General features: G+C 37.0%; 2 protein-coding genes across 9 annotated transcripts; both read left to right on the top strand.

Moving 5' to 3' along the window:
- Positions 1–439: 439 nt before the first annotated feature.
- On the top strand, positions 440–11120 carry LOC133846156 (insulin-like growth factor-binding protein complex acid labile subunit). The gene is made up of 4 exons (XM_062280942.1): positions 440–1572; positions 7059–8067; positions 8139–8337; positions 9257–11120. The coding sequence occupies exons 1-4, from the start codon at positions 1280–1282 to the stop codon at positions 10228–10230; spliced, it is 2475 nt and encodes an 824-aa protein (XP_062136926.1). The 5' UTR covers positions 440–1279; the 3' UTR covers positions 10231–11120.
- A 632-nt stretch (positions 11121–11752) lies between these two features.
- On the top strand, positions 11753–22396 carry LOC133846157 (epsin-2). Of its 8 annotated transcripts, none has more exons than XM_062280947.1 (10): positions 11753–11875; positions 15934–16149; positions 16779–16867; positions 16935–17593; positions 17653–18316; positions 18379–18475; positions 18528–18790; positions 18853–18954; positions 19295–19783; positions 21243–22396. In XM_062280947.1, coding segments are annotated over exons 2-10 (2427 nt in total). In that variant the 5' UTR covers positions 11753–11875; positions 15934–16148; the 3' UTR covers positions 21306–22396. The 8 variants fall into 8 exon arrangements, 7 of the variants coding, with proteins under 7 accessions (XP_062136931.1, XP_062136929.1, XP_062136932.1 ...); XM_062280945.1 differs by having other exon boundaries at positions 11762–12260; XM_062280946.1 differs by lacking the exon at positions 11753–11875 and adding an exon at positions 13519–13666.
- Positions 22397–24342: the final 1946 nt, after the last annotated feature.

The following is a 24342-nucleotide window of genomic DNA, read 5'->3' as shown; positions in this document are numbered from 1 at the left end:
GGGGGCATCTAAAACACGCACAGACAGCGGCGCCGGCGCCGAGATTCAGTTGCAGATTGAGATTGAGATTGACGCCTGGCGTCTTGGCAAAAACAACAACAAAAAAAAACGAAAAGAGAAGCATGCACAGGAACAGATGTAATTGAGTGTTGGCGCTGGACAATTACATAGGTAACAACTGTAGTAGCAACAGTTGCAGCTAGCAGCTAGAAGCTTGTGCACTTGTTTTCTTTTGTGGCCAATATCAAGAATGCGTTTTTGCATTCAAAAACGCGCTCAAACACACACAGCAAAAGCAAGAGCATCCGCAGCAGCAGCAACTGCGAAGTTGTCGTCAGAGCAACAGCAACAGCAATAACAACGACAGCAGCAGCAGCAGCAACAACAGCAGCAACGGCAGCAGCAGCGACGTCGCGCAGCCAGCATACGGATCCTCAGCGCTCAGTCACAAATCGACCGTACAGACGTGAAGACGTGAACATCGGGTCTACAAATCGATAGTGCTACTTCTCAATCAATATATATATATATATATATATATGAAATAGATTTTGAAAAACCACTCAATAATACTCGCGTATTAAATACAATAAAATATAATAAAAAAACAAAAAAGAATTCGACTACGAATTAATGAAATAATAATAAAGAGAAATTCAAGAAAAAATATGAAAACAAAATAATTCGAAATACGGTGTTCACTTAATGTTGTTTTTTTTTTGTCTTAGAAGAGATTAATGTACCAACAGTGTCAGAGGTCGTCAATCAGTGTGTGAGTAAAAGAGAGTGTACCATCAGTGAGTGAGTGAGACAGAGAGAGAGAGAGGGAGAGAGCGAAAGCGAGTGCAGCCCACAGGCACCAAAGAACATATGTACGACAATCTGAACTGTGTGGGTTGTTGTTGCATTTTCGAATCGAATTTTTGTTGTTTTTGAAGCGCGTTTTTGAGTGAAATTCGACGCCGCCATCCTCCAGCTGAAAAGTGAATACAATTTCCAAAAGAAACGCACAGAGAGCACACAGCGTTCACCAAAATAAAGAAAATTCCAAAACGAGAAAGAAAAGAAAAGAAAAACCATAAGTATGGAAACTCCAGCACAACACATGTTCAAAAACGAGTAGTTCGGGAAAACTAAAAACGAAACATTTCCAAACACACAAAACAATCAAATACTCAGCGAAGAAATCAGAGTTTGAAAGAACAAAGTTTTAGTGCACAAATAAAAAAACGAAAAGAAATCTTAACGGTTTGGTAAAGTAATCGAGACTGTTACCAAAATGACTTCCTTAATGTACGCAGTGTTTCACATTGCGACAATGCAATGTTCCGTTAGGCCGGAAATATCGCCGTGCACATGCGAAACGGGCAAAGCACCGAATCATGTGGAATTGGCCTGCGAGAAATTGGAATCGTTTAATGCGGTGGTCGATAGTTTGGCCAATAAGCTAAACCCTGATGTTAGCATTGATCTGAAAATAACTTACTCTCAACTGGATGATTTGGAGATGCGTTCGTTTCGGGACATGAACTTTAATCTTTACAAACTACGCATGCAATGGAACCGCCTAAGGTGAGTTCTTATTTACCCATTTTTTCATTTCACACATCTATATCTAGGTACAATGTCTATGGCATTGTTTCAAGGCCGGGGAATTGTCATCGTATCGCCACAGAATTTTCCGCTTGCTTTTGCTATCAATTTAGGTTCCTTAAACCCAATCAATAATACGAAAAACAACAATAAAATATATAGATAAACACGGAATGTAAATGCACGAAAAATGCGCTGCAACTCATCAATTTCCATGTAAATAGATACTAAACAAAAAAATAAAAAGTAAAGATATTATTATGATAAAGACAACCGACAACAGTCAGTCATTATCAACTGGCTCAATTGATGCTCAATTGAAAATTTGTGCTAATTATGAGCTGGTAAATGATTTAATTTTTCAATTAGCAAAAGTCCCCTTGCAATTGAGATAAATTATAACAAGTAGTTTCGGTCATTGCGACACTCTTTGACAGTTGCAAGAGGCAATATTAGAAGGCAGAAGAAAAAAACTTAAGCACAGAACAAAACAAATTCATCGAACGAGCCAAACAAACGGTTGCTTCGTGTTTCGATTTTTGTTTTTTAACTCAATGCTGATAAGGTTTCAGCATCGCTCTCTCAAAGTCTTTAGCTCTCTCTCTCTTACGCATACACAGCTGTTAATGAGCTTATGGATTCATGCATGTGTTTAATCAATGCGGCGTATACTTAATCTCTATAAGATGCACAATATAGAAGCTGATAACTGCAATTTATTGGCTTCTGAGAGCTGCTTTGCAACGTCTTCTGCACGTTTTCAATGAATCTCACATTTCAACTTGTTGTTATTAAAAATAGCATATATCAAATATAAATACATTTATTTAATTTAATTATTTACACAAATATGAAAAAACAATTGTTGAGGCCTATTTCATAAGAGAAGTTCATTGATATTTGACATTAGCTTTCAATTGTTTTTTTACAGCAAATATTCTCTTGAAATTTTGTTTAATTTCCCAATCATTCGGGGTTATACAATTCGCTGATTCGATTTGCCATATCAGGCTAAAGAATCATTTGTCAAACGTCATTTGTCATCAGTTGCAATTTGTATATGTAAAACTGAATGATTTAATTACTCAAACTTAATCGAATCAGTGTTATATATTCTATGCAATATAAAAGTATATATATTTTACTGTACATATGTTAGATTCGATTCCCGCAACGAGCGCGTGCTGCTTTTGCTGCTGTTGCTTCTGACCAGTAAAAACATTTTTACATTGATGTCAATTTATAATAATTGACCTATTGCCTTAATATCGCGCTCTGACCAAATCATGCCAGGCCAGGCCACCGCCACCGCCACCGCACACTTCAAATCAGCTAGGAAAATACCCATCAAAGTTGGCGATCGAGTGTTTGTATGATGAGAGAGTGATATGCTCATGAATCGTCTGCCAAAAGCGTATCAACAACGCGTGGCGCATAAATCGCTCTCCGTGATCAAAGTTTCCATGCTTATGAAATTATTAACACGTTTCTAGAATTTCGCAATTTCATTGCAGAATGTTAATCTTCTTGAAGTCTTCAATAATCTTACATAAAAAAACTGCAAATGATATCTGCCTTAACTTGAAGAGTCTGTCAAGATCTTATTCATTTGCAATAAAAGCAATACAGTGGAGTATTATTCCTAAAATATACCAAATATTATACTTCAAAAAATTTAAGATATGCTGAAGACCATATTTGGTATATTGTTGAAGTACTACATTTAAAATTACCATAGATGTTAAAATATACCAGATTATCAGCCAAAAAAAGTCAGCCAAAAAAGTTATTTCCCGTACAGAAGTATTTCTTAAATAACACTTTTTAAAAATAGACATAGTAACTAGTATGCACTAATATAATTTATTTTAAAATTTACAACAAAAATTTTGAGACCTCTAACAAGTTCAAAATAATTATCCAAAAATATGTTAATTATTTTATTATGGATATTTTTTAATATCCCTTTACTTATCTAATCATATGTATTTTTGATAGTATTTACTCACAAAACAATAGTTTAATTTTAAAATGAAATGTAATGAAATGTGAAAAAAGTGAATGAATCCAATGAATAATAATTGAATGTAAATCACAACGCTTCTGAACAATGATGTGCACTAAAATAATATTAAAATAAAAGAAATAACGATCAGTATTAGCTAGAGCTCGAGAGCTCGAGGAGTGAATGAATGTGATACATATATACATTCTATACATATATTCTCTATATACACAGAAATCAGTGTGAGTTTGAGTAAATGTTAGTATGTGATAATAGCGTCTCAAGTGGCGCCAAAGCATTTTTTTACGATCAGTTTAACGATCGAGTTGACCAAAAGTAATCTTGTTTTGCCATTTGTGAGATTAAATTAATGAATAAAAATATATATCACGATTAAAGACTGTACTATATAGTCTTGAAGGCAAAACAAAAAAAAGAGAATATTCAAATTTCATAAAGTTGCATGTGCAATATTAAACGATGATGGCGCCATCGATTTGCCATTCTTCTTGTTTTTCTCAGGCTGATAAGAATATGCTTTATATTAACATTCAACATATGGTTTAATCATTGAAAAAGTGAGTAAAGTGTTGAAAGAGACTCGAGTCTCAGAGTCAGACTTTGTGTCGCAGTTGATCTGCAGTTGACAATTAATTAAGTATGTATGATAACTACATAATTTATTATTGATGGAATATTCCCAGCCAGAGTGATAACAGATCCGCCAAAGAGCAAAAACTATGCGGTAAAAGAAAGTAAACAATAAACAAAAGAGTTTTTTTTTACACTTTGTTTGCTTTGCATTATTCGCTTTAATTTTTGTATTTTCATTATTTATTTATTTATTGTTTTTTGGGGCCCACACCTCCTAATGATTACTTCGAAATGGAATGTTCCGTTCTTTCTTTTCTGTTATTGTTATTGTTTTCTTGTTATTATTATTGTTTTTGTCTGCCTGCTTGGGGTCAGCACAGCACAACAGAGAGAGAGAGAGAGAGTGAGTGTATCCCAAGAGTGGGAGTGAGAGAGAGGGAGGGAGAAATAAAGAGTGAAAGAGAGGCACCCAATTGAATTTTTTCATTACGTTCAATCAATGATCAAGAGGCCAGTTTAGGTCGTGTGACAATTATATTGGCTGACGTTAAGGAATTGTCTCTTCGTTCATGTATCTTCCACACACATTCTATAAACACATATATATAAATATCGTGTGCATATATATATGGTAGTTATCGTGCTGCCACGACATGTGCTCAAGTTCAACGCGCGTGAGCTGCGTCAACTTCAACTCATTATAGATACAATGCGAGTATCTCGTATCTCGTATCTATTGCCCAGCTATTCATCATCCTTGCATCTGTCGACTGCTGCTGCGCTTTTCCTCATTACATAATCAATGCAACGCGCCACTCACCAGGCGCTGCTGCATAGACACTACACACTACTTCACTTGGGCAATCAATCAAGATCAAGTGTCTCGACGCAGGCGCATCTAAAAATAGATATGAAATCGCCTCGCAATCAGCCTGATGAGCTGTGATGCCAATAACGGCGCCAAGGATGTTGCCCACTGGGCAATTTGCTGACCATTTTACTCCAGTCTCTAGTCTCCAGGGCCCAGTTCCCATCATCATGAATAATGCGATAGATTTGGCGCCGCGACGGCGACAACTTAATAGCCGACTGCAGTCATCGATTAAGATACAACAAGGGGGGGGATAAATATTCTGCCACAGATACAATTACAGATATACAGCTTTCAGATAACTCTGTCTCTCTGATAAGCTGCGTCATCTAATTACCGTGCCAGATTTATTTATAAGAATAAATATTAGTCATCAATTTATTACACGCTTTTCTCGCAGTTCTCCCTTTGAAATTTAAAACGAAAACAAACAAATTTACGCATAAAATATGTATAGTGAAATGTTGTTCTTCACCGCTATTAATCTCGTTAATGATTCGCACGAATCGGGAAAAACTTAATCAAAATTAAATTGAATTTATTATGGGGAATTCTCAGGATTTTGATTTCTAAACAAATAATGATTAAACTTAATTAAGCATCTTTATTTTTGATTCAGATTCTTTATTCAGATTCATAACACTTAATTGAATTTGTATCTATAATTGAATGGGTTATTTATTTGTTTAATGTTGAATTCAACAGAATTGAGATCGGTTTTTTTATTTATTGACTTATTCTATCAAGTCTTTTCTTTGGAAGTATGTACATATATGTATTTTTATAGGTCTGCACGTTTTTAAAAATGATCGTGGCTAATTTTGAAAATGTCTTGACTATATGATATATTTTTCGACCCTTCGCTTAAAAGCAAACTATTAGAGTTTATAAAGTTTGTTTAAATTATATTATATACGATTTATGAAGCATTGTGTGATTCCCAGATTTGCCGAAAACAATCGAATACACATACTTTGTTTCATTTCGAGTATATTTTTTAGTAATTTTTGTTTATCTCTTTATTTAATTTAATAAGAGATTGCATCTGTACAAACATCAACAGGAAATAGTACAATAACATGAATATTCAAGCCCATCGTATAAAGATTTAATATTAAATTTAATTATGATACAATACTATTGTACAATACTTTAGTTTTAATTTCATATGTATGATATATTATTTTCTATTGAAATTTCCACACGCCAAAAAATATGCAACAGAAAACGCATAACTTCTGGGGGGGGATGCATCCGGATGGTTTTAAGATTCTATTCCTAAGTAATACATACATGGCCAGAAATGAATTGTTATGGTACTTGTTGTTATGCATACATACAGACACTATCTCTTATTAAATACAAAAAAGAACAAAGTACAAAAAAACCTGATTTTATATTATCATTTTCTTTTTTATTTTGTTTTGGCAAGAGGTAAAACCAAATTTTATATGTTATTATATTTCTCAATTATTTAGAGTTTATTTTGTTTTACCAAATATTACAATTAACAAAAATAACTAAGAGACTGCGATGAAAGTAAAACAATGCGGTATTATTAAAATTTAAACAAAAATACCAAAGGCTATATATCGTATTTTGACATTCATTTTACTTTGCAGTTTACATATTTACCTATTACAGACATTTCCTGCAGGCAAAAATCAAACAGGATTTTATATTACTTTTTTTTTATTTTGTTTTCGCAAGAAGTAAAGCCAAAGTTAATTTTATATTATCATTTAGTTCTTTTTTACCTTAAATTAAAATTTTGAAAAAAAAAGTATAACTAAGCTTCACTTTGTATTATAATTTAGTTCTTTATTTGGTTTAGTTCTTATTTATTGGTTTCGACAAGTAGTAAAGCCAAACATCATTTATATTATCACTTAGTTCCATTTCTTATTTTGACGTTAACAATTGAATTTGGCGTTCTAATTTGATGCAAAATGTAATGCGAATGTTTTTGTTCTATTTTGTGGATGCTATTTTTAGATCGCTGCCAGAGCTTCCATTTCGCGGGTTATCGAATGTCACCTACTTAAGTGTCGGTGACAACGAACTCGACGAGATTCCGAAGCACGTCTTGAACCACATGCCCAAGCTGCAGACACTCGACATAGGGAGATGCAACATACGAGCGGTGCAACAGGACGATCTCAAGGGGATACAAATGGTGACGAATCTGATATTGCCGAGCAACAACATAACACGACTCGATCGAGGCGCATTTCCGTTAAGCTTAATCATCTTGCATTTGGGGCGAAATCAAATCGATTCGTTAAATGGTTCTCTGCATGATTTGGCCATGTTGCAATCGCTATTCATAAATGCGAACAACATCAGCGATCTCGATGGCGAGTTGCCCGATGGCAGCAAGTTACGATTGCTGATGGCGCACAACAATCGATTGGAGAGACTTCCTGCTAATATGGTTGGGATGGATGATCTGGAGACGATTCATTTGCACTTTAATCGTCTGCGATCGTTTGATCGCGTTTTACGGAATGCTCAGTATCTGAATGAGTTGCTGGCGAATAACAACGAATTGGAGTTTTTGGCTCAAGATGAATTTCAAGCTTGTGGACAAATGGAAACATTGAATTTGGCTTGCAATCACATTCGTTCGTTGAACTCATCTCTGCATCCCATGTCCAAGCTGAAGATCGGTAACTTTTCGTTTAACGACATCGATGAGTTCTCCATGGAGGAGCTGCAGGGATTGCGTTCGCTGAAGGTCTTGGATTTATCCTACAATCGCATACAACGTTTGTTGCCCGCTCAGAAGGTGTTGTTGGAGCTGCCTCTGATGGATCTGCGACTCGATCACAATCAGATCTTTACACTAGATGGCGCTCTTGCCGGTTTGGGCAATCTTCGCATTCTCAGTCTGCCGGAGAATCAAATTGAGCATCTATTGCCGGGAGATTTTAGTGGAATGCATCGTCTCGAGATACTCGACTTGACTTCCAATCAATTGTTAGATCTAAAACCACTCGAAACGGTAAATTAAGTGTGCATATTTAATAGAGAATTGTTTGATAATTTTTTACTTTTTCTTTCGATTAATTTTAGACAATGCTCCCGAATCTGAAGATCCTTAAGGTTGCCTACAACAATATTAGCAAACTGGAGCACGATTTCTTTGGCCTTCCGGTTTTGTGTCAAGTCAATTTGACCAACAACCAAATTTCGAGCATCTCTGGCGAACTCGTCACGAAGACGCGCTGCAGGAATCACAATGTCGCTGGCAAACTGGAGATTCATTTAGATCGTGAGTAGCTTCAGTTCTTCTAAACTTAAATGTACACATTTTCTATAAATTTAAAATTACAAAAATAGAAAAAATTAATCACAAAAAAAGTGTTCTAAACGTATCTTTCCTTAAATCTAATATTTAAATGTTTTCATGAAATTTGATAACTCTTAACACAATATTAATATTAGAAAACGATGATAAAGTACAGTTAAATAAAAGTTTAAAATCATGTCTGACGTTTACTTCTAAAAATAAAATGTACTACAGGACTTTATTTGCATAAGCTAAGAAATTTACATTATTATAGAGGGATATAGATAGATGGTCATAGTTGGTTTCATTATTTATTCTAAGTATTTCTAAGTATTCATAAACCTTTTTTTGCATCAGTTTCTATTTTGACTTTTATGGTATTTTAATATATGGATTAATTACACTATCTCATTATTTTTATAAACATTTTATTGCATTAATTTCAATACTGACTTTTGTGGTATTTTAATATATGGATTATTTGCATAATATCAGTATTTTCATAAAAATTTTATTGCATTAATTTTAATACTGACTATTATGGTATTTTAATATATGGACCAATTGCATTATTCCAGTATTCTAAACATTTTATTGCATTAATTTCTAATATATTTTTAAATTTCCATTTTTTTTGTCAATGATAGAGAATTTTATTATATTTTTTATGTATTGTCTATATTAGTTTATTCTTTTATGTTTTTAAATTAAGTATTTTCTACATAATACATTTCATAATTATTCAATATATATCAATTTCTTATCCTATTTCTTTATTTTTTATGAAGTATATTCTATATAATCGGTTTCTTAAATATTTAATATATTTCGTCTTATATTTAAATGCATGTTATATTGCAAATTTCATTATTTTAACGAATGCTTTCTTTCTAATCCTCAGAGAATCCCATCATGTGCGATGTGCACCTCAATGAGCTGTGCCCGCTGATGCATGCACAGGAGGCTCGCATTCGAGGTCGCTCCAAGTGCTTCGAGGCTGATCAGGAGGTGTGCACAGTGCTTCCGATGCTCTACAAGTTGGAGTTGCCTCCGTGGGTGATGAAGCTGAACATGGGCGAAAACGAGGGCGCAAAACCGATTGTGCAAATGATTTTGCCTTCGCCGCTGTTGATCAAGACGAAGGAGGAGTTGCCACCGATTATTGCCACATTGGGGCAGCCGATAATTAATCCTGTTATTCTGGCCGCACCACCGGCATTGCCAATTTTGCTGAGCAGCACCACAGCAGCTGCTCCCGTCGTGGAACCAGAGCCGGAAATCAATTCAACAACAACAACGACAACAACAACAACGACCACTGAAAGGACAACGACAACAATGCTTCCTCCTCTGATCAGTTCGACTCCAATTGCTGCAAGTCCGGAGCTGGCTGCCCCTGAAATGGTGACAACCACAGCTCCCACAACAACAACCACAATAACGACGACAACCACGAGCACAGCGACGCCCCAGGAGCCCAATGTGGTGTCCCAAGAGGTGCAACTAAATCCGATTCTTGATGTGAACGCAACAGTTGAGTTCCCAGTGGAACAGCCAAAGAACGAGGCCAACGAGGAGGAGCAACTGTTGCAGCTGCAGCCGCCGTTGGTGGCTACTGACGAGGCGGATCAGCAGCATGAACGTGTCGCCGATACGGTGGCCAAGACGGAGTACGAAACTGTTGATTATATTCCGAATGAGGTGGTGAGACCGACGCCGCCGCAGCCGCCGTTGAGCAAATCGAATCTGCTCGAGGAGGATTCGGATTCGCAGTCGAATTCCGTGCACGAGGAATACTCATCGGTGCTGCTCGCCGACGACATGGAACATGCGGCACAGAATTTACAAATACCCGAGGAACCGCCGGAGGAGTGAGCCTCGTTTGCAACGAAAACACAAAAAAAACTCAAAAGAAGAGCACACAATTATTTAAATGTAAAGGCGCTGGTAGGCGGGAGTTGGAAAGGGCGTGAGGCGAGGGAGTGGGCGTGGCAGTGAAACGAATAATTTTCATTTTAAGTTAATTTAGTTTTTATTTGTATAATTTCACGAATTCGCACAATTCGAATTTTGAATGCGCGCCAATTCGATCAGTTTTGTTGAGTTATCGATAAATTTTTGAACAGGAAACGATTCGTTGACACGCAGTTTAGACGCAACAACAATGCGGCAGAGATAAATGAAAACAGGACCAACAGGAGACGTAACGAAATGGACTTAAGTTATAAGATGATTTGCTGGGGGGTCAAAAAATCAAAATGAGAGTTTGTCTGGCCTTAGTTACGAATGAGAAAGAGGAAAACGAGGAAGTGGCAGCGTTATCGAGTATGCATACGATTTACATATACGATACAACAACGATATATGTGTACATCGATATATATATATATTTAATAACTGTATACACAATATGTACGTTGAAGTTTAAAAGTAGGTACTTATAGAATTAAACAAAAACCGAAACAAAAGCAAACAGATCAGACAGAAAAAAATAATAAAAGCACAAAAACCGAATCGAAAAATAACAAAAAAAAATAAGAAAATAAAGAAGAAAAACGCATACACATCAAGTTAATGTTGAATAACAACACACGCATATACACTCACACAACCGTAGCAACGCACACACATACACACACTCACAAACACACACACATATAAAAATATATTGTTGTCAGTTAACAAATGAAATTAGTTTGTAGCGCGTAATTATATAAAAAAATGAAATGGTATTCTAAATAAAGTCTTAAATAAAAACAAAACAATCGCATTTCATCGTTTATCAATATTTTAGATTTAATTTGAATTAACAAAAATATAACAATTTGAATTTAACAGAACTCTTAACAGTTCGTAGCACAATTTTTGAATGCAACATACGATAATGGGTTTGGATTCATTTTATTCATGAACCGCTTTGAAAGTTACTTTTTTCATCGGTTGCGGCTAGAAGCTAACTATAATTTAATTAAATATTTTTAATTTATACAACTAAATATTTAAAAAAAAATTTTAATATTAAATTACATTTCCACCATTTGTTATTGTTATCGATAGTTGGCAGCACTACCGTAATTATTCAATGGTATTAAAATACTGATTGCAGCTGGGCAACAGTGGGACCATGGTATATTATATGCTTCACAGTATTAAGGTACAGATTTTACATTTACTATAGTTTTACTTACAAAACGCTTAAATATTTATAAATAAATGAAACTTATCACGTTCTTCATTAAGAACTGAATTTAAAGTTTGCGCATTTCTTTTAAATACCAATAGGCATTTTGAAGTGTTACCAGCTACTCAACTTGGTATTCCTTTGGTCTTGGTATACTTGTCCACCTTAAATAGGATATTTCTAAGTTGCATTTGTGGTCACCCTTCTGAGCAAAAACAGAGGCAAAAAAGAAAGCAAACGCAAAGGCAAAAGCCATACAAAACAAGAAAATCATTGCACCGTTCGTATATAATTTTTATTTGGCGTTTTCGTGTTTTGTGCTAAAAAAATAAGAAAAGTGTAAATATCGCTCTTTCGTGTACTAATTAATACCATTCGATAAATTGCTGCAATTGCATAGCAAGTTTTGTTGACGTCGCCGTTGTTGTCATCGCCTTGTGACTATCGCGCATTTGAAAAGAAAGTCGTATAAAAATATATAAAACTAACTGGGAGGAGTAGTTGCCGTTGTTTCTTGGGGCTAAACTACAACATACACCTACATACACACTCACATACGAGACGCATACACGCAAACCAACAATAAACACGGACATACAACTGCATCAGCTCAGTGTGGAGTGAGAGACAGTAAGCGAGAGCGAGAGAGAGTAAGAGCGAGAAAGAGAAGTTGCAACTAAAGGGGAAGAGAGTCAGAGCAGCAGAAGAAGAAGCATTGCAGCAGGTAAGCGGACGTGGGCAGCAAACAGCAGTTTGGGGCAAGCATTTCTCTTTAGTTATTTTCTTTCGTTCAATATAATTTTTTCTTTAGTTTTTTATTGATTTCGTTAAATACAAGTTGCCATTTGTTTATGCACTTGGCAGCCCCAAAAAATACAACAGCAAAACAAACAAGTTAAGCATATTGTACACATACACATGCATATACATATGTACTTTCACATACGTATGCATGTGTATGTGAGTGTGTGGACGTCATTGTTGTCTTGTTTTTGTGCTTTTCTTCGACTAACGGAAGTTGTTATTTTTCTTTCTCTAAATATGTATGTATATAGTACATTATATATATCATTGCGATCTTTTCGTAGTAGTTCTTTTTATTTTTTCTTATTAATTTTCTTTTGGTGATAACAGTTTATTTCGCCGGTCCGTTTGTCGCCTGGCGTCACATTGTTATTGTTGTTCTTGCCTCGACGCTTAGTCATACAATAGTGTTGTGAACGAATGGGGAACTGGTTTATTATTATGTTGCCGAGTTCTCCACCACATTACCCATGACTAATGAATGAAGTTTTGGCATATTTCTCTGCCATATCAGTTGCCTGAACAGTTGTGTGTATATATCGCAAGTAGTTTGTGTTTCACAATAAAATCTAATCGCATTTTTCTTTAACTCGTTATCACAATGTAAGCACACCAAGGCAATTCAAACTCGCACACACATACACATTCACACGCCCCATTTTCAACGCCCGCATGAACGACATACATACACGCATATGTAAAATTGCAGCATTAGAGATTCATCTCTTTCGTTCTCTTTGAGGTAAGGTGTAACAGTGAGAGCATTGAACGAGCAGACGAGAGAGCGAGAGCTGCAAAGATCACTACATGCACAGTGTGACGAACGTTGTGCACATAACAACCTGACCTTCGTTCGACTAGACATTTCCAACCCCACCCCACCCCCCACTGCACACATTATCGATTCCAAAACCACATACATTCGCAACGTTACGCTAAACGATAAATAAAAGGAGAAGGGTTCATAATAGCATTAGGCAACAAACAGCGCAAACAGCTGAGCAATATTTGTGTTCTTGTTATTGTTGCTCTTGCCTCTGCTAATATGCGAGAGAGCAGCGACCGTCACTGTCACTGTCAGTCTGTCTCTGTCATTTGCTTGTCGCCGTCAACCATTTAAATCACATTCGTATCAATTCGCATCACACACGCATATTAAACGGTCAGCGCTCGGCTGTGTCAGTCTCGCTTGTGATCTCGATCTCGCTAAAGCTCTCGTCGGTGTTTGCGGTGCTTCCGCTCGGAATTGTTTTTTTGAAAACGACGCGACACGTTCATTGAACCTACAGTGTTAATTTTCAAGGCTCTCTCCCCCTTTGGAACAAAGTAAAACGCAAGCCGTTCAGCTAATGCACATACACCACACACACGTACACATAAATTTTTGGCAATAAAAACGTCGCCGTCGCCGTCGCAACAAAAGTCAAGTGCAAAGAGCCACAACAAAGAAAGCTCCCGTGACACCCCACAGATTGAGTTTGCTCTCTTCCTCTACCAGTGTTGCTGCAGTGTGTGTCTGTGTGTGTGAGAGTGTTCTATCGCATTGTAGCACACTTGGCCCTGTGTCTGACTCAAGTTCAAGCAGACAAAACGAATTAGCAAAGCAAAGGCACCTCTCTTTATTTCGCATTTCTTCGACTTCATTTACTTTGGGTTCGGTTTGTTTGTGTGCGTGTGTTTGTGTTTCTGCTCTTTGTTTTTGTGCCTTTTTGCGCGACATTTAATTGAATTATTTCGTCTCGTCTCGACTCGTCGAAAATAAACAAAAACAAACTAAAGATACCGCTATCCCACATCATACACACTACTTTTCTTCATCGTTACAACTGTTGTCCGGTCAATGAATTTCTCAGATACTTAAGCCCACATACATATATACTTACTTGAGTGTATCTGTGTGTGTGTGTGTAAAACGAGTTTCGATTGAGCTTTTGAGTTCATCACGAAGTTTCTTTCGTGCCGGCTTTCAATATGTGTCAAGTGCGTTGCTCGCACTAAGCTGGCGAAAAACAACAACAACATCAACGGACTCCAACCCGTTCTAAATGTTGAAATGTTTGCCTAAGCAGTGAACAATAAAAGCATAAACCTTTGACGTTATTATCTGCTATCTTATCAGTTTTACGTCGTACAATCGTCGTCTCATCAAAGTAGCCTGCGTTCTGAATGCTGAAAACGGTTGTTTGCTTTACTGATTTATTTCCACTTTTCCACTTTAGTTTGCGTTCGTTAGAATTAATGTTTACAAATCAGGAGAAAGACTCATAAAAGTATTTAATTACTTTTGGCTAATTTCATGACTGTTCAAAATACCTGCTCCACATTTTTGACGAATACCAACGAAATATGGTATACAAAAAATATGATGTGTCGAAAGTACAACTGCATCATAAAAACCTGTTTGCTTAAAGATGATCGTTTGTTATTGAATATTTGAGAACTTAAAACTCTAGCTCGAATTTCGTTTTTGTTCGATTTTTAATGAGCAATGAGAGGGCGCGTCCAAATTCTATAAATAACTTGAGCTGCGAGCGATAATTACCAATATTGCCGCAAACTTTCAGAGTTCTAAATTTTATAGTTTCAGAGATCGGGGCGTTTAAACAGATGGATGTAGAGACTTTAACAGCGCGTAATAATCATTATGGAATAATTTTATTGCGGTTTTGCTGCAACGCATAAAATGCATAATGCAGCTTAGCTGCAATTTTGCCATTTCCCATTTTGTTTTCCGTTCTTTTTGACATTTAACTTCCTCCCCTCTTCTGCTCTACGCTGTCTGTTTGTTGCATTGCTGCGGCTTCTTCAAATTTGCACAGCAGGTGCCTTTGTTTAAAGGGTATATTAGCTTAGTTGAGTGACATTTAACTTAACTAATCAGTGATATATCAAGTTGCAAGGGGCTTAGTATATAATACATTGTATATTTGTTAACTTCCAGTATATGCTTGTTACTAAATGTAATCAGCATATGAAGCTGAGCGCGTTGACTTAGCTTAATTGAGCAACATTTTACTTAGCTTTCAGTGGTATATCAACAACCTCTTGAAATGTCGTATAGTATATCAAAATACTAATTTTAATGCAGAGTATCTGAGCGTCGACTTTGTTTCGTGTTTTATTCGTACACTTGTTCGCTGTGTTGATACACGTTGCATATTTTGTTTGGTCGCAAATTAAATTACACATTTCGCTATTCGCTTAGTCTCTCTCTCTCTCTTTGCGCTCTCTCCCTCTCTTTCGCTGCTTAGACTTTCGTCGCCGTCGAAGTCGACGTTCAGGTTTGAACTTGGACCTATAGCGAGAACCGTTCTGTCAAGTCTTTTATACTTTACTTTTCGCGTGTAAATTCGCGTGTCAAAGTTATATTTTACAGTTCTTAATTTTTATTCTGTGAATATATATTTTTTTTTTCGTTTAATTTTTGCACTCACTGCTGTAATTCTTGAAAATAATAATACTTGATTCTTTCGATGTGCTTTTACAGTCTGCACTTTTAACAACAACAATAACGACAATATAAATATTTATCTTATATATGTACCATTTTATACTATGTATTTTGATTGTATTATCTTGTATCTCATACTTAGCTTGCTTTGGAGCACTTAAACAGCAAAAAAACAAAAAAGATCAAAAAAACTAAAAACCAAAAAAAAAGCTAAAGAAACTTGCGCAAAATTCAAGCAAATTAAAAGCAAAAAACACCTATATATAGCAAAAAAACATATATATAGATCAAAAACAAGCAAAAATATATAGAAAACAAGCTACTCGTATAAGTCAAACGCAATAAACAAAAACGAAAAGTAAGTCTCAATGTTTTCTTTGCATTTCATTTATTAAACACACCGCAAACCAAAATTTATATCTACTATGTATTCAAAAGACTCGCAATTAATTAATTATTCACTCACACACAACGCAAAAACAATTTGTACAATGTGAAAAGAAGACGATGGGCAGCTTTTTAACAAAGAAGCAATGTTAAGAACGCAAAGCTACTGGAAAAGCTCAACGATCAAGCTTAAAGCACATTAACTGGTCACACAGTTGTTTGTTTTTAATTTTTGACACAACACAGACACTTTTACACACACAAAAATACACACGAGAAAAAAATTTAGAAATTAATTCAATCGTTTTGCACCTGACGAATATTTGATGCGCCCCCGTGCGATCTATTGGGAGCTATTTGTTTTTTCGTGTCTGTGTTTTATAATTTCCATTTATTTTTGACATTCATTTCAACACACAGACTTCATTTCGGTAGAGATAAACGTTTAAAGCAAAATTAATACAAATTATTAAAACAATTGCGGAGCAGAGCGAATATCTATAGAATTAGAAATACCAGAATAAACAAAAATCTATAGTTAAAACCAATATCGAATTCATAGCCATGTTAACACGCTTCTCCCATCTTCTCGTCACACAGTGAGAAACCAAAAAGACGATATGCAGGTCAATGTCGCCGGACTACGCAGAAACATCAAGAATCTCGCGCACAACTATTCGGATGCACAGGTAAATGTTTAAACAGATGTTTTATTCTTCTCAGAATTCATTGCTAATACTTGTTCTCTGGTTTCAGGTGAAAGTGCGCGAGGCAACGTCCAATGATCCATGGGGGCCATCGGCCACAATTATGGCCGAAATTGCCGATTTGACGTACAATGTGGTTGCCTTCTCGGAGATTATGCAAATGATATGGAAGCGCTTGAACGATCACGGCAAGAACTGGCGTCATGTCTATAAGGCGCTAATACTGCTCGAGTATCTGATCAAAACCGGCACCGAGAAAGTCGCTCAACAGTGCAAGGAGAACATTTTTGCCATACAAACGTTGCGAGAGTTTGTCTACTTCGAGGAAGGCAAGGATCAGGGAACGCATGTGCGCGAGAAGGCCAAGCAGCTGGTCAATCTGCTGAAGGATGACGAACGACTGAAGAACGAGCGTGTCAAGGCATTGAAGGCCAAAGAACGCTTCGCACTGCATCCGAGTGGATTTGGCAGCGATGGCTATATCGATGGGCCGTCACAGCGAGATCTGCCGCCGGGCTGGCAAGAGGAGCCGCCGAAAAATGCCTCCGAGCTGGAAATGGTGCGACCACAAACCGCTGGCGAGGAGGAGCTGCAGCTGCAGTTGGCCATGGCCATGTCGCGGGAGGAAGCCGAGCAGGAAGAGGCGAAGCGGCGCAGCGACGATGTGCGTCTGCAGCTCGCGCTCAGCCAGAGTGAGCAAGACTTCAAGTGAGTGGTCATAAAATATCTCTCCAATATCACTTAATTAATGAGGATTACTTTTCTAGGGACTCGAGTGGTCGACCTATTCCGGCACCCAAAAAGGAGGAGCCACAAAGCCATCTGCTTGATTTGCTCGACATTTCGCTGGGCGCCACGAGCATTTCGAGTCCGCCGCTGGGCGCTGCCGGTGGCGGCCCCGCTGCTGTTGTTGATCCCTGGGCTGCGCCTCCCGCTCGTGCTGCTAGTCAGCTGTCGGATCCTTGGGCAGGCAACGCTGCGGCACAAGTGGATCCTTGGCATGCGAATGCAGCGCCACCGCGCACCATCATGAGCACGGGTGTGCCGCTGGGTGCAGCTGCTCCGCCAGGCGATGCCTGGGGACTGCGTGCACAGTCACCGTCGGTGGCGTCGGGCTCCTCCAACGAGGGCTGGCTGCAGACCAATGGCAATGCCAGCCAAAATGGCGCAGCGCGAGCTGCTTCAGCTTCGGTGCCCGTCGACGCTTGGCTAACGAAGTCCACGGCGGGCGTTGGCTTGGCCGCAGCTCCAGCACCACAGCGAGTTGCCAGCAATGGCAGTTCAGCAGATCCTTGGCTCACTGAGACGCCGCTTGCGGCAGCACCAATTGCAGCAGCTGCTGCGCAACCAGCAGATCCTTGGGCAACGACGCAGGCAACGACAGCAGCGCTGGATGATCCCTGGAAGGCAGTGCAAACGGGCGCCATTAAGGTGAGCTAAGACCTCGGATTATTTTGTTATTTATTTTAATTATAATTCGATATTGCTTGCAGAAACAATCACCCGACTTTGATGAGTTTGATTTGATTACCAATCGCAATAAGAGTGGCGAACACAATAATTCCAATGCCTCCAATAACAACAATAATGGTGAGTTAAAGTTTTCTCTAAAATGCACTTTGCTAATCTTTAATATCAACAGCTTCGCTGCTGGATGACATGGATCCGCTATCGTCGAATTATGGCAACAACAGCTCTGTGCATCCATCGACGGGCGCCACCGCCAAGAAGCCATTGAAGGATCCTCACTCATTCCTCGGCGAGAACTCGGCACTGGTTAATTTGGATAATCTGATTAAGCCAATTGCGCCGCAAACGCAATCGGGTTTAGTGCAAGCCTACAATCCATTTGCGGACAATGTGATGCCACCCAAAACGAATCTATTCCAGCAGCAGCAGCCAGCCGTGAGTGGACTCCAGTAATCTATAGTGAATGTTAACTAATTAATGTTGTTTACTATTCTTAGGTGCCGTCCATCAATCAGTTGAAACAACAGCCGCCCTTCGCAGTCAATATGAATCAGGATCCCTGGGCGCCGGTTAGCGGTGGCGTCAGTGCAGCCTCTCAGGTGAGTCTGCGATTGCCGGCTAATCTTCTTCGGCAATGATGGTGAAAAGTGTACAAGCGGAGAGTGCGCGTTTAGGCATTTAGTTTAGGAGCATAAGCGTATCATTTAACTTATTGTTTTTGAGGTTCTCTCTACTATTCTTTCTCTCTAATTTGATCTCTAATAATTGTTGTTGGTATTATTTTTTACTTTACTTTTCCAACGATACTCTCGAATACTCTTCTGTTATTTCGTTGTTCATTATCATTTCATTCATGCATTTTGTTACCTTACCTTTCTCTCTTGCTTTGTGCCTTTCATTTGAGCAACTGTTGCATGCAACATTCCAAACCAAAATCAGCCGAAGCAGCCTTTGCGTCCGACCAGCTTGAAGCTGACCGATGACTTTGAGCTGCTGAGTGCGTTCAGTAAACCCGTCTCCCTAACCCCACATCCCAATCCACAGTCAAGCACGCAACTTCACAACAACAACAACAACAACAATAGCAGCGGCAACAATTTGAACAACAACAACAACAATAATATGATGTATGGCCAGAGTTATTATAGTCCAAGCATTGATAGCATTCGCAACATGGACATCATGGCCGAGACGCCACAACGTTCCTATTTCCCGAGTCCATCGGCGCCCTCTGGGCCATATAGCAACTATAGCACACCGATCGGTTATTCCAGCTATACGCAGAGCTATAGCAGCGCTCTATCCGAATCTTTGGCCGAGACGCCAGGCATCAGCATTTCACCGTTGGGCTACAACAATGCGGCACCTCAAGATGTCTTCTATGGCAACTCGAATGCTTCGACAGCTGGAAATCAGTGCAAGCTGGAAGTGAGTGCGAGCAGCTCCGCCTTCTACTCCGCCTTCTCCTCGCGTTGTGTTGTTGTTTTGCCAGTAACCTAAATCCCAAAACAGATATGCAGTTTGTTTGTTTGCTTTGCTTGAGTTCTAGTTCTACTATTTAGTTGTTGTTTATTTACTTATATACTTTATTTATTGCTTTCGTTTCGTTTTACTATATTTAGAAACTACTTTTCAATGTACTTCTTACAGGGAATGAAACCGATTTAATGTTGATATTGTTTTCTTATTAACTTCCATATTGCTTGCCTGTTTGCTAGTCTCTAAAAAAATACTGTGAATATCAACTTTAATTGTAGCAAAGATGTATAAACTGACAATTGATTAAATTGCTGCCTCATTCAACATTCGTTGCAAATTGTTGAACTTATCAAATCAGTTGTGAATGATGTCAGCAGAGATACGACATCAACAACATTATTAATTATTATTGCTATAATTATTGCGAAAGATAAAGTAAACTATTATATTCATATACTAATGAATACTTAGATAGGTTGATAGCTAACAGTTATATAGGTGAATTGATTATGTATAGATTCGAGATGGATAAACAGCTTAATTCATAGAATAATAGTTAATCTATGAATTAGTCAGTTTACCCATTTTCAATCTATTCGCATTCAATTCACCTATCAAATTTTTATAAAAGGTGCAAGACTTTAACAAACCAATTCAATATATCTTTCTGTATTTTTAAAGACAATTGTCAGCAGCTCAAATCAATAATAAAAATAATAAAAAGTTATTATTAATTTACATATTTAGTTATATTTACAGTCTTGGTTGTCAGCACATTCAGTTTACATTGATAACAAATCGTTTTGCTACATTTATTTATAGAATACATTAAACTAATGTCATATGCATAGGCAAATTAATTGACCGTTGATTGAGCGGTTTCATTCCCTGCTTTTTCTCGCTCTCAGTAACAAAAAACAAAACCAAAAACAGAGACAAGTAACACATAAGGCGCATCACGTACTTGAGTTAACAAAAGCAGCTGCTTTGCCCCCAAATACAGTTGATCATAATCGTTTTCTAATTGTAGCCAACAATGGAGGCTTGGACGCTTAAATAAAACACAAACAAATATGCAAAATGCAAATGCAATTGCGCAATGCAATACAATGCAAATGGGTAAAATGTTTTCTTTCGAATGTGCATGCTCTGCTCTCAATATATAATGTAGTACTAAATCAATTCTAAATGTAAATATTCTTATATACGCTTCGACTTCCACACTCTTTGTTGGCGATACGTTTAAAACTAACAACACAAAAATTCAATTAACAATAAACTCAACTGTTTACTAATTTAGCTGCTAGATAAATGCATGTAGTTAGTTTGCTTCCTTTCTTTATTTTATTCTTGCATATAATTTATTTAAAGAACTTGTAAACTAATTTAATGAATTAAACTTTTGCAGCAAAATAACAACATGCCGTGGATAAAGCCGGAGGCAGCAGCCACAAATCCGTTTCTCTCTTAAATGAGTGGGAGTCGATCGTATCAAGCAACCAATCAATCAAGCAGCAGCTAAAGCAGCAACAATAACACATTGTCTGGGTGAAAAGTACTACTACAACAAACAGCAGCAACGGCAACAGCAACAGCAGGAGCAGAAGCTAAAGCGATAATATGAATTAATTGAGATAACTAAATTATATGTAAGAAAGTATTATTAAACTGTAAAATATGTGATTTGTTGTCCAGCTGAATCCGATTGAAATAACAACAACAACAGCACGAACACGAACAACAATAGCAGCAGCAGCAACAACAACACGACGCTAACTCTGAGTTATGTGCAATCGAACGTTTTCTTAGATTTGTAATAGCTCCATTCAGTAAAATACGACAAAACTGTATAAAATTATAATAACAATAATACTAATAATAATAATTAACAAAATGTAAACAACAGCACTGAGGGTCTGCAGCCTAGAAGAAGACTCAACTCAACTTGTTGTGTCGACTCCAAATCGGATATCCCAAAAAATTTTGTGGCAGCCTATAATTAATTTATTTCGTAGCTGTTTTGAATGTTGTTGTCAAATGCGAATGAGTTATAAACCAAAAACGAAAACACAAAAAATTACAATCCCCAAGAGAACAGTTTATTGAAAGCGATTAAATTGTAAATGTAAATGAGAGATAAAAAGAATTGTTATATAGCTTTAAAAAATTTTGTGCATTGTGAACGAAATGGAATGAGGAAAGTGTAAGAAAGTGCGAGGAGGAAGAGGAGAAAAATTCACCACAACAACAACAAAAACAAACAACATTTTGATTCTTGTGTATGTGCTTTGTAATTGTAACATTTTTAAAAAACAAGTTTTTTACGTTTTATGCGGCATTTGTTTATTGTGGCGCGCTTGCACAGCAGCAGCAAACAAAAAACCGAAACAAAATCTAAATATTTTTAACATACATTGTTTTTTAAATGTTTTTTGGGCCACCTTAAAAAAAAAAAACAAAACGAAAAACAAAAATGCAATGCATCTAATTTTTGCTGTTAAACATTTTTTATAGAAAATAGTTTAAAATTTACAACAACAAAAAACATAAAACATATAAAAATAAAGCTAAAACAACAAATGGTATACATTTAGGTTAGAATACGTAAAAATTGTATAAGCGTAACTTAATGATAAACAAAATATAAGAAACAAAAAAAAAAAACAAAAACAAAAAATACTGAGATGAAATGCTTAGAGATTTACACACACATTTAAAACATACACACATACATGCATATATATACTATATACACGTGCTCAACAAGTAAAATTTGAAAGCATATTTTCATATTATTAAAATACGTTTTTATTTAGCACACACATTTCACACCAAGTAACATTTCCACTGTCGACAATTCGCAGAGCAAAGGGGAACGTCTTAATATGACTGCTGTTCGTTCTATGCGACCCAGAGAACCTTATATAGCTAATGAGCGAAAGGCCCGAAGTTTGGGAGGAAGCTTACATCTATGCGATGTTTGTTTTTTAGGAATTGGGTTGCTCTTTTGTAGATAGCTGTGAAGCAATAATTAACATCACTAGGGAGCCGAACATTGATCCATCTTTAATTAAATATAGGAGTATAAATAAATTTCATGGAATAAAAATCACACACACACACATTGCACAACAACAAAGTGGGCAACAAAGTGCTAAACGTTCCTCTGGCGGATGCACAACCATCTCACCCTCAATAGTAGTTGGCTCGTTTTTTGGTTTGGCTTTTGCCTGGAAGCAACCACTTGACAGCCATCGCCAAGCACTCAACACTTTGTTGGGGGCGCCAAATGTGGCCAAAAGACACAACGGCGGACACACAGAGGCTGCTGAGCACGATTATGTTAATTTCGTAGAGGGGAGCTGAGAGTTGGAGTTGCAGTTGAAGCTGAGAGCAGCAGCAGCAGCATTAACGGAGCACGCCCACCGCATATGGCAGTGATATTTGGCCAAGCAGACAGCCAGACAGTGAGACAACTTGGCCTGGGACAATATGGGATGGGATGTGAATGTGGCCTACGAGAGATGTGATGTTGCGCAAGTGGCTGACTAGCTGGTTGCCTGGTTGCGATTTGGCCCGACGCGATTTGGTTTTGATATTTGACATGCGCTGGGGGCCATCAGGAAACTTCGTTTAAATGAAATCAAAAGTGCACAAATACATAATTTACACAAATCTGTAATCAAAACTCCGCGCACACAAGTGTGAGCAACCAAAAACTACATCTCATTTCTTGCCAACGACACGACAACAATTGTAATGCCAGATTTTTGAGGAAGCAACATGTAGAAAATTAAGGAAGTATATTCTATAAATTGCAATTGGAATGCGAATAAGTAAATCAATAAGCAAGTGAAACATTCATAAAACATTTTGATGAATTTCATTTCTATAAATTTCAATTGCAATGTGATTAAGTAAATCAATAAGCAAGTGAAATATTCATTAAACATTTTGATGAATTTAAATTCTATAAATTGCAATTGTAATGCAAAAAAGTTAATGCGAGTGAAAAATTCTTTTCATATTTTGATGAATTTACCATAAATTTTAAAGTTTACTAAAATCTAAATTAAATTTTCAGTTCGAATTATTTATTATTTCTGCAATTCTTACGCTTTAGCTATTTAGCAATTTTAATGAACCCGCTTTGAACTTGAGCAACCCGGCCAGAAAGTTGCTAGCTTCGACAAAATGTTTGCAAAATTGTTTTTGCGCCTGTCATATAAATAGATTCAGAGAGAAATACTTTATTTGATTAACAGTTATAGACTAGTAGGTCAACTCAGCTTCTGGAATAAATTTCATAACTTATTCAGCAAAGTTTGGGAAAACAATGGAATAAATATTCAAAAATGTATGACTAATTTTTATTTTTGCATTTTTATGCTGTGCGTTTATTATTTTAGGACTTAAAAAGTAGAAGACATCTAAATTTGCTTTAAAAGGTAAGTATATTTGAGTAATAGAAATGTTAACTTATCATCACTAAATACTCGATGCTTGTA

Source organism: Drosophila sulfurigaster, chromosome 3 (genome assembly GCF_023558435.1).
Source record: "Drosophila sulfurigaster albostrigata strain 15112-1811.04 chromosome 3, ASM2355843v2, whole genome shotgun sequence".
NCBI classification, from domain to species: Eukaryota; Metazoa; Arthropoda; class Insecta; order Diptera; family Drosophilidae; genus Drosophila; species Drosophila sulfurigaster.
The sequence above is the reverse complement of the archived record's forward strand: the minus strand, read 5'-3'. Positions and strand labels throughout refer to the sequence as shown.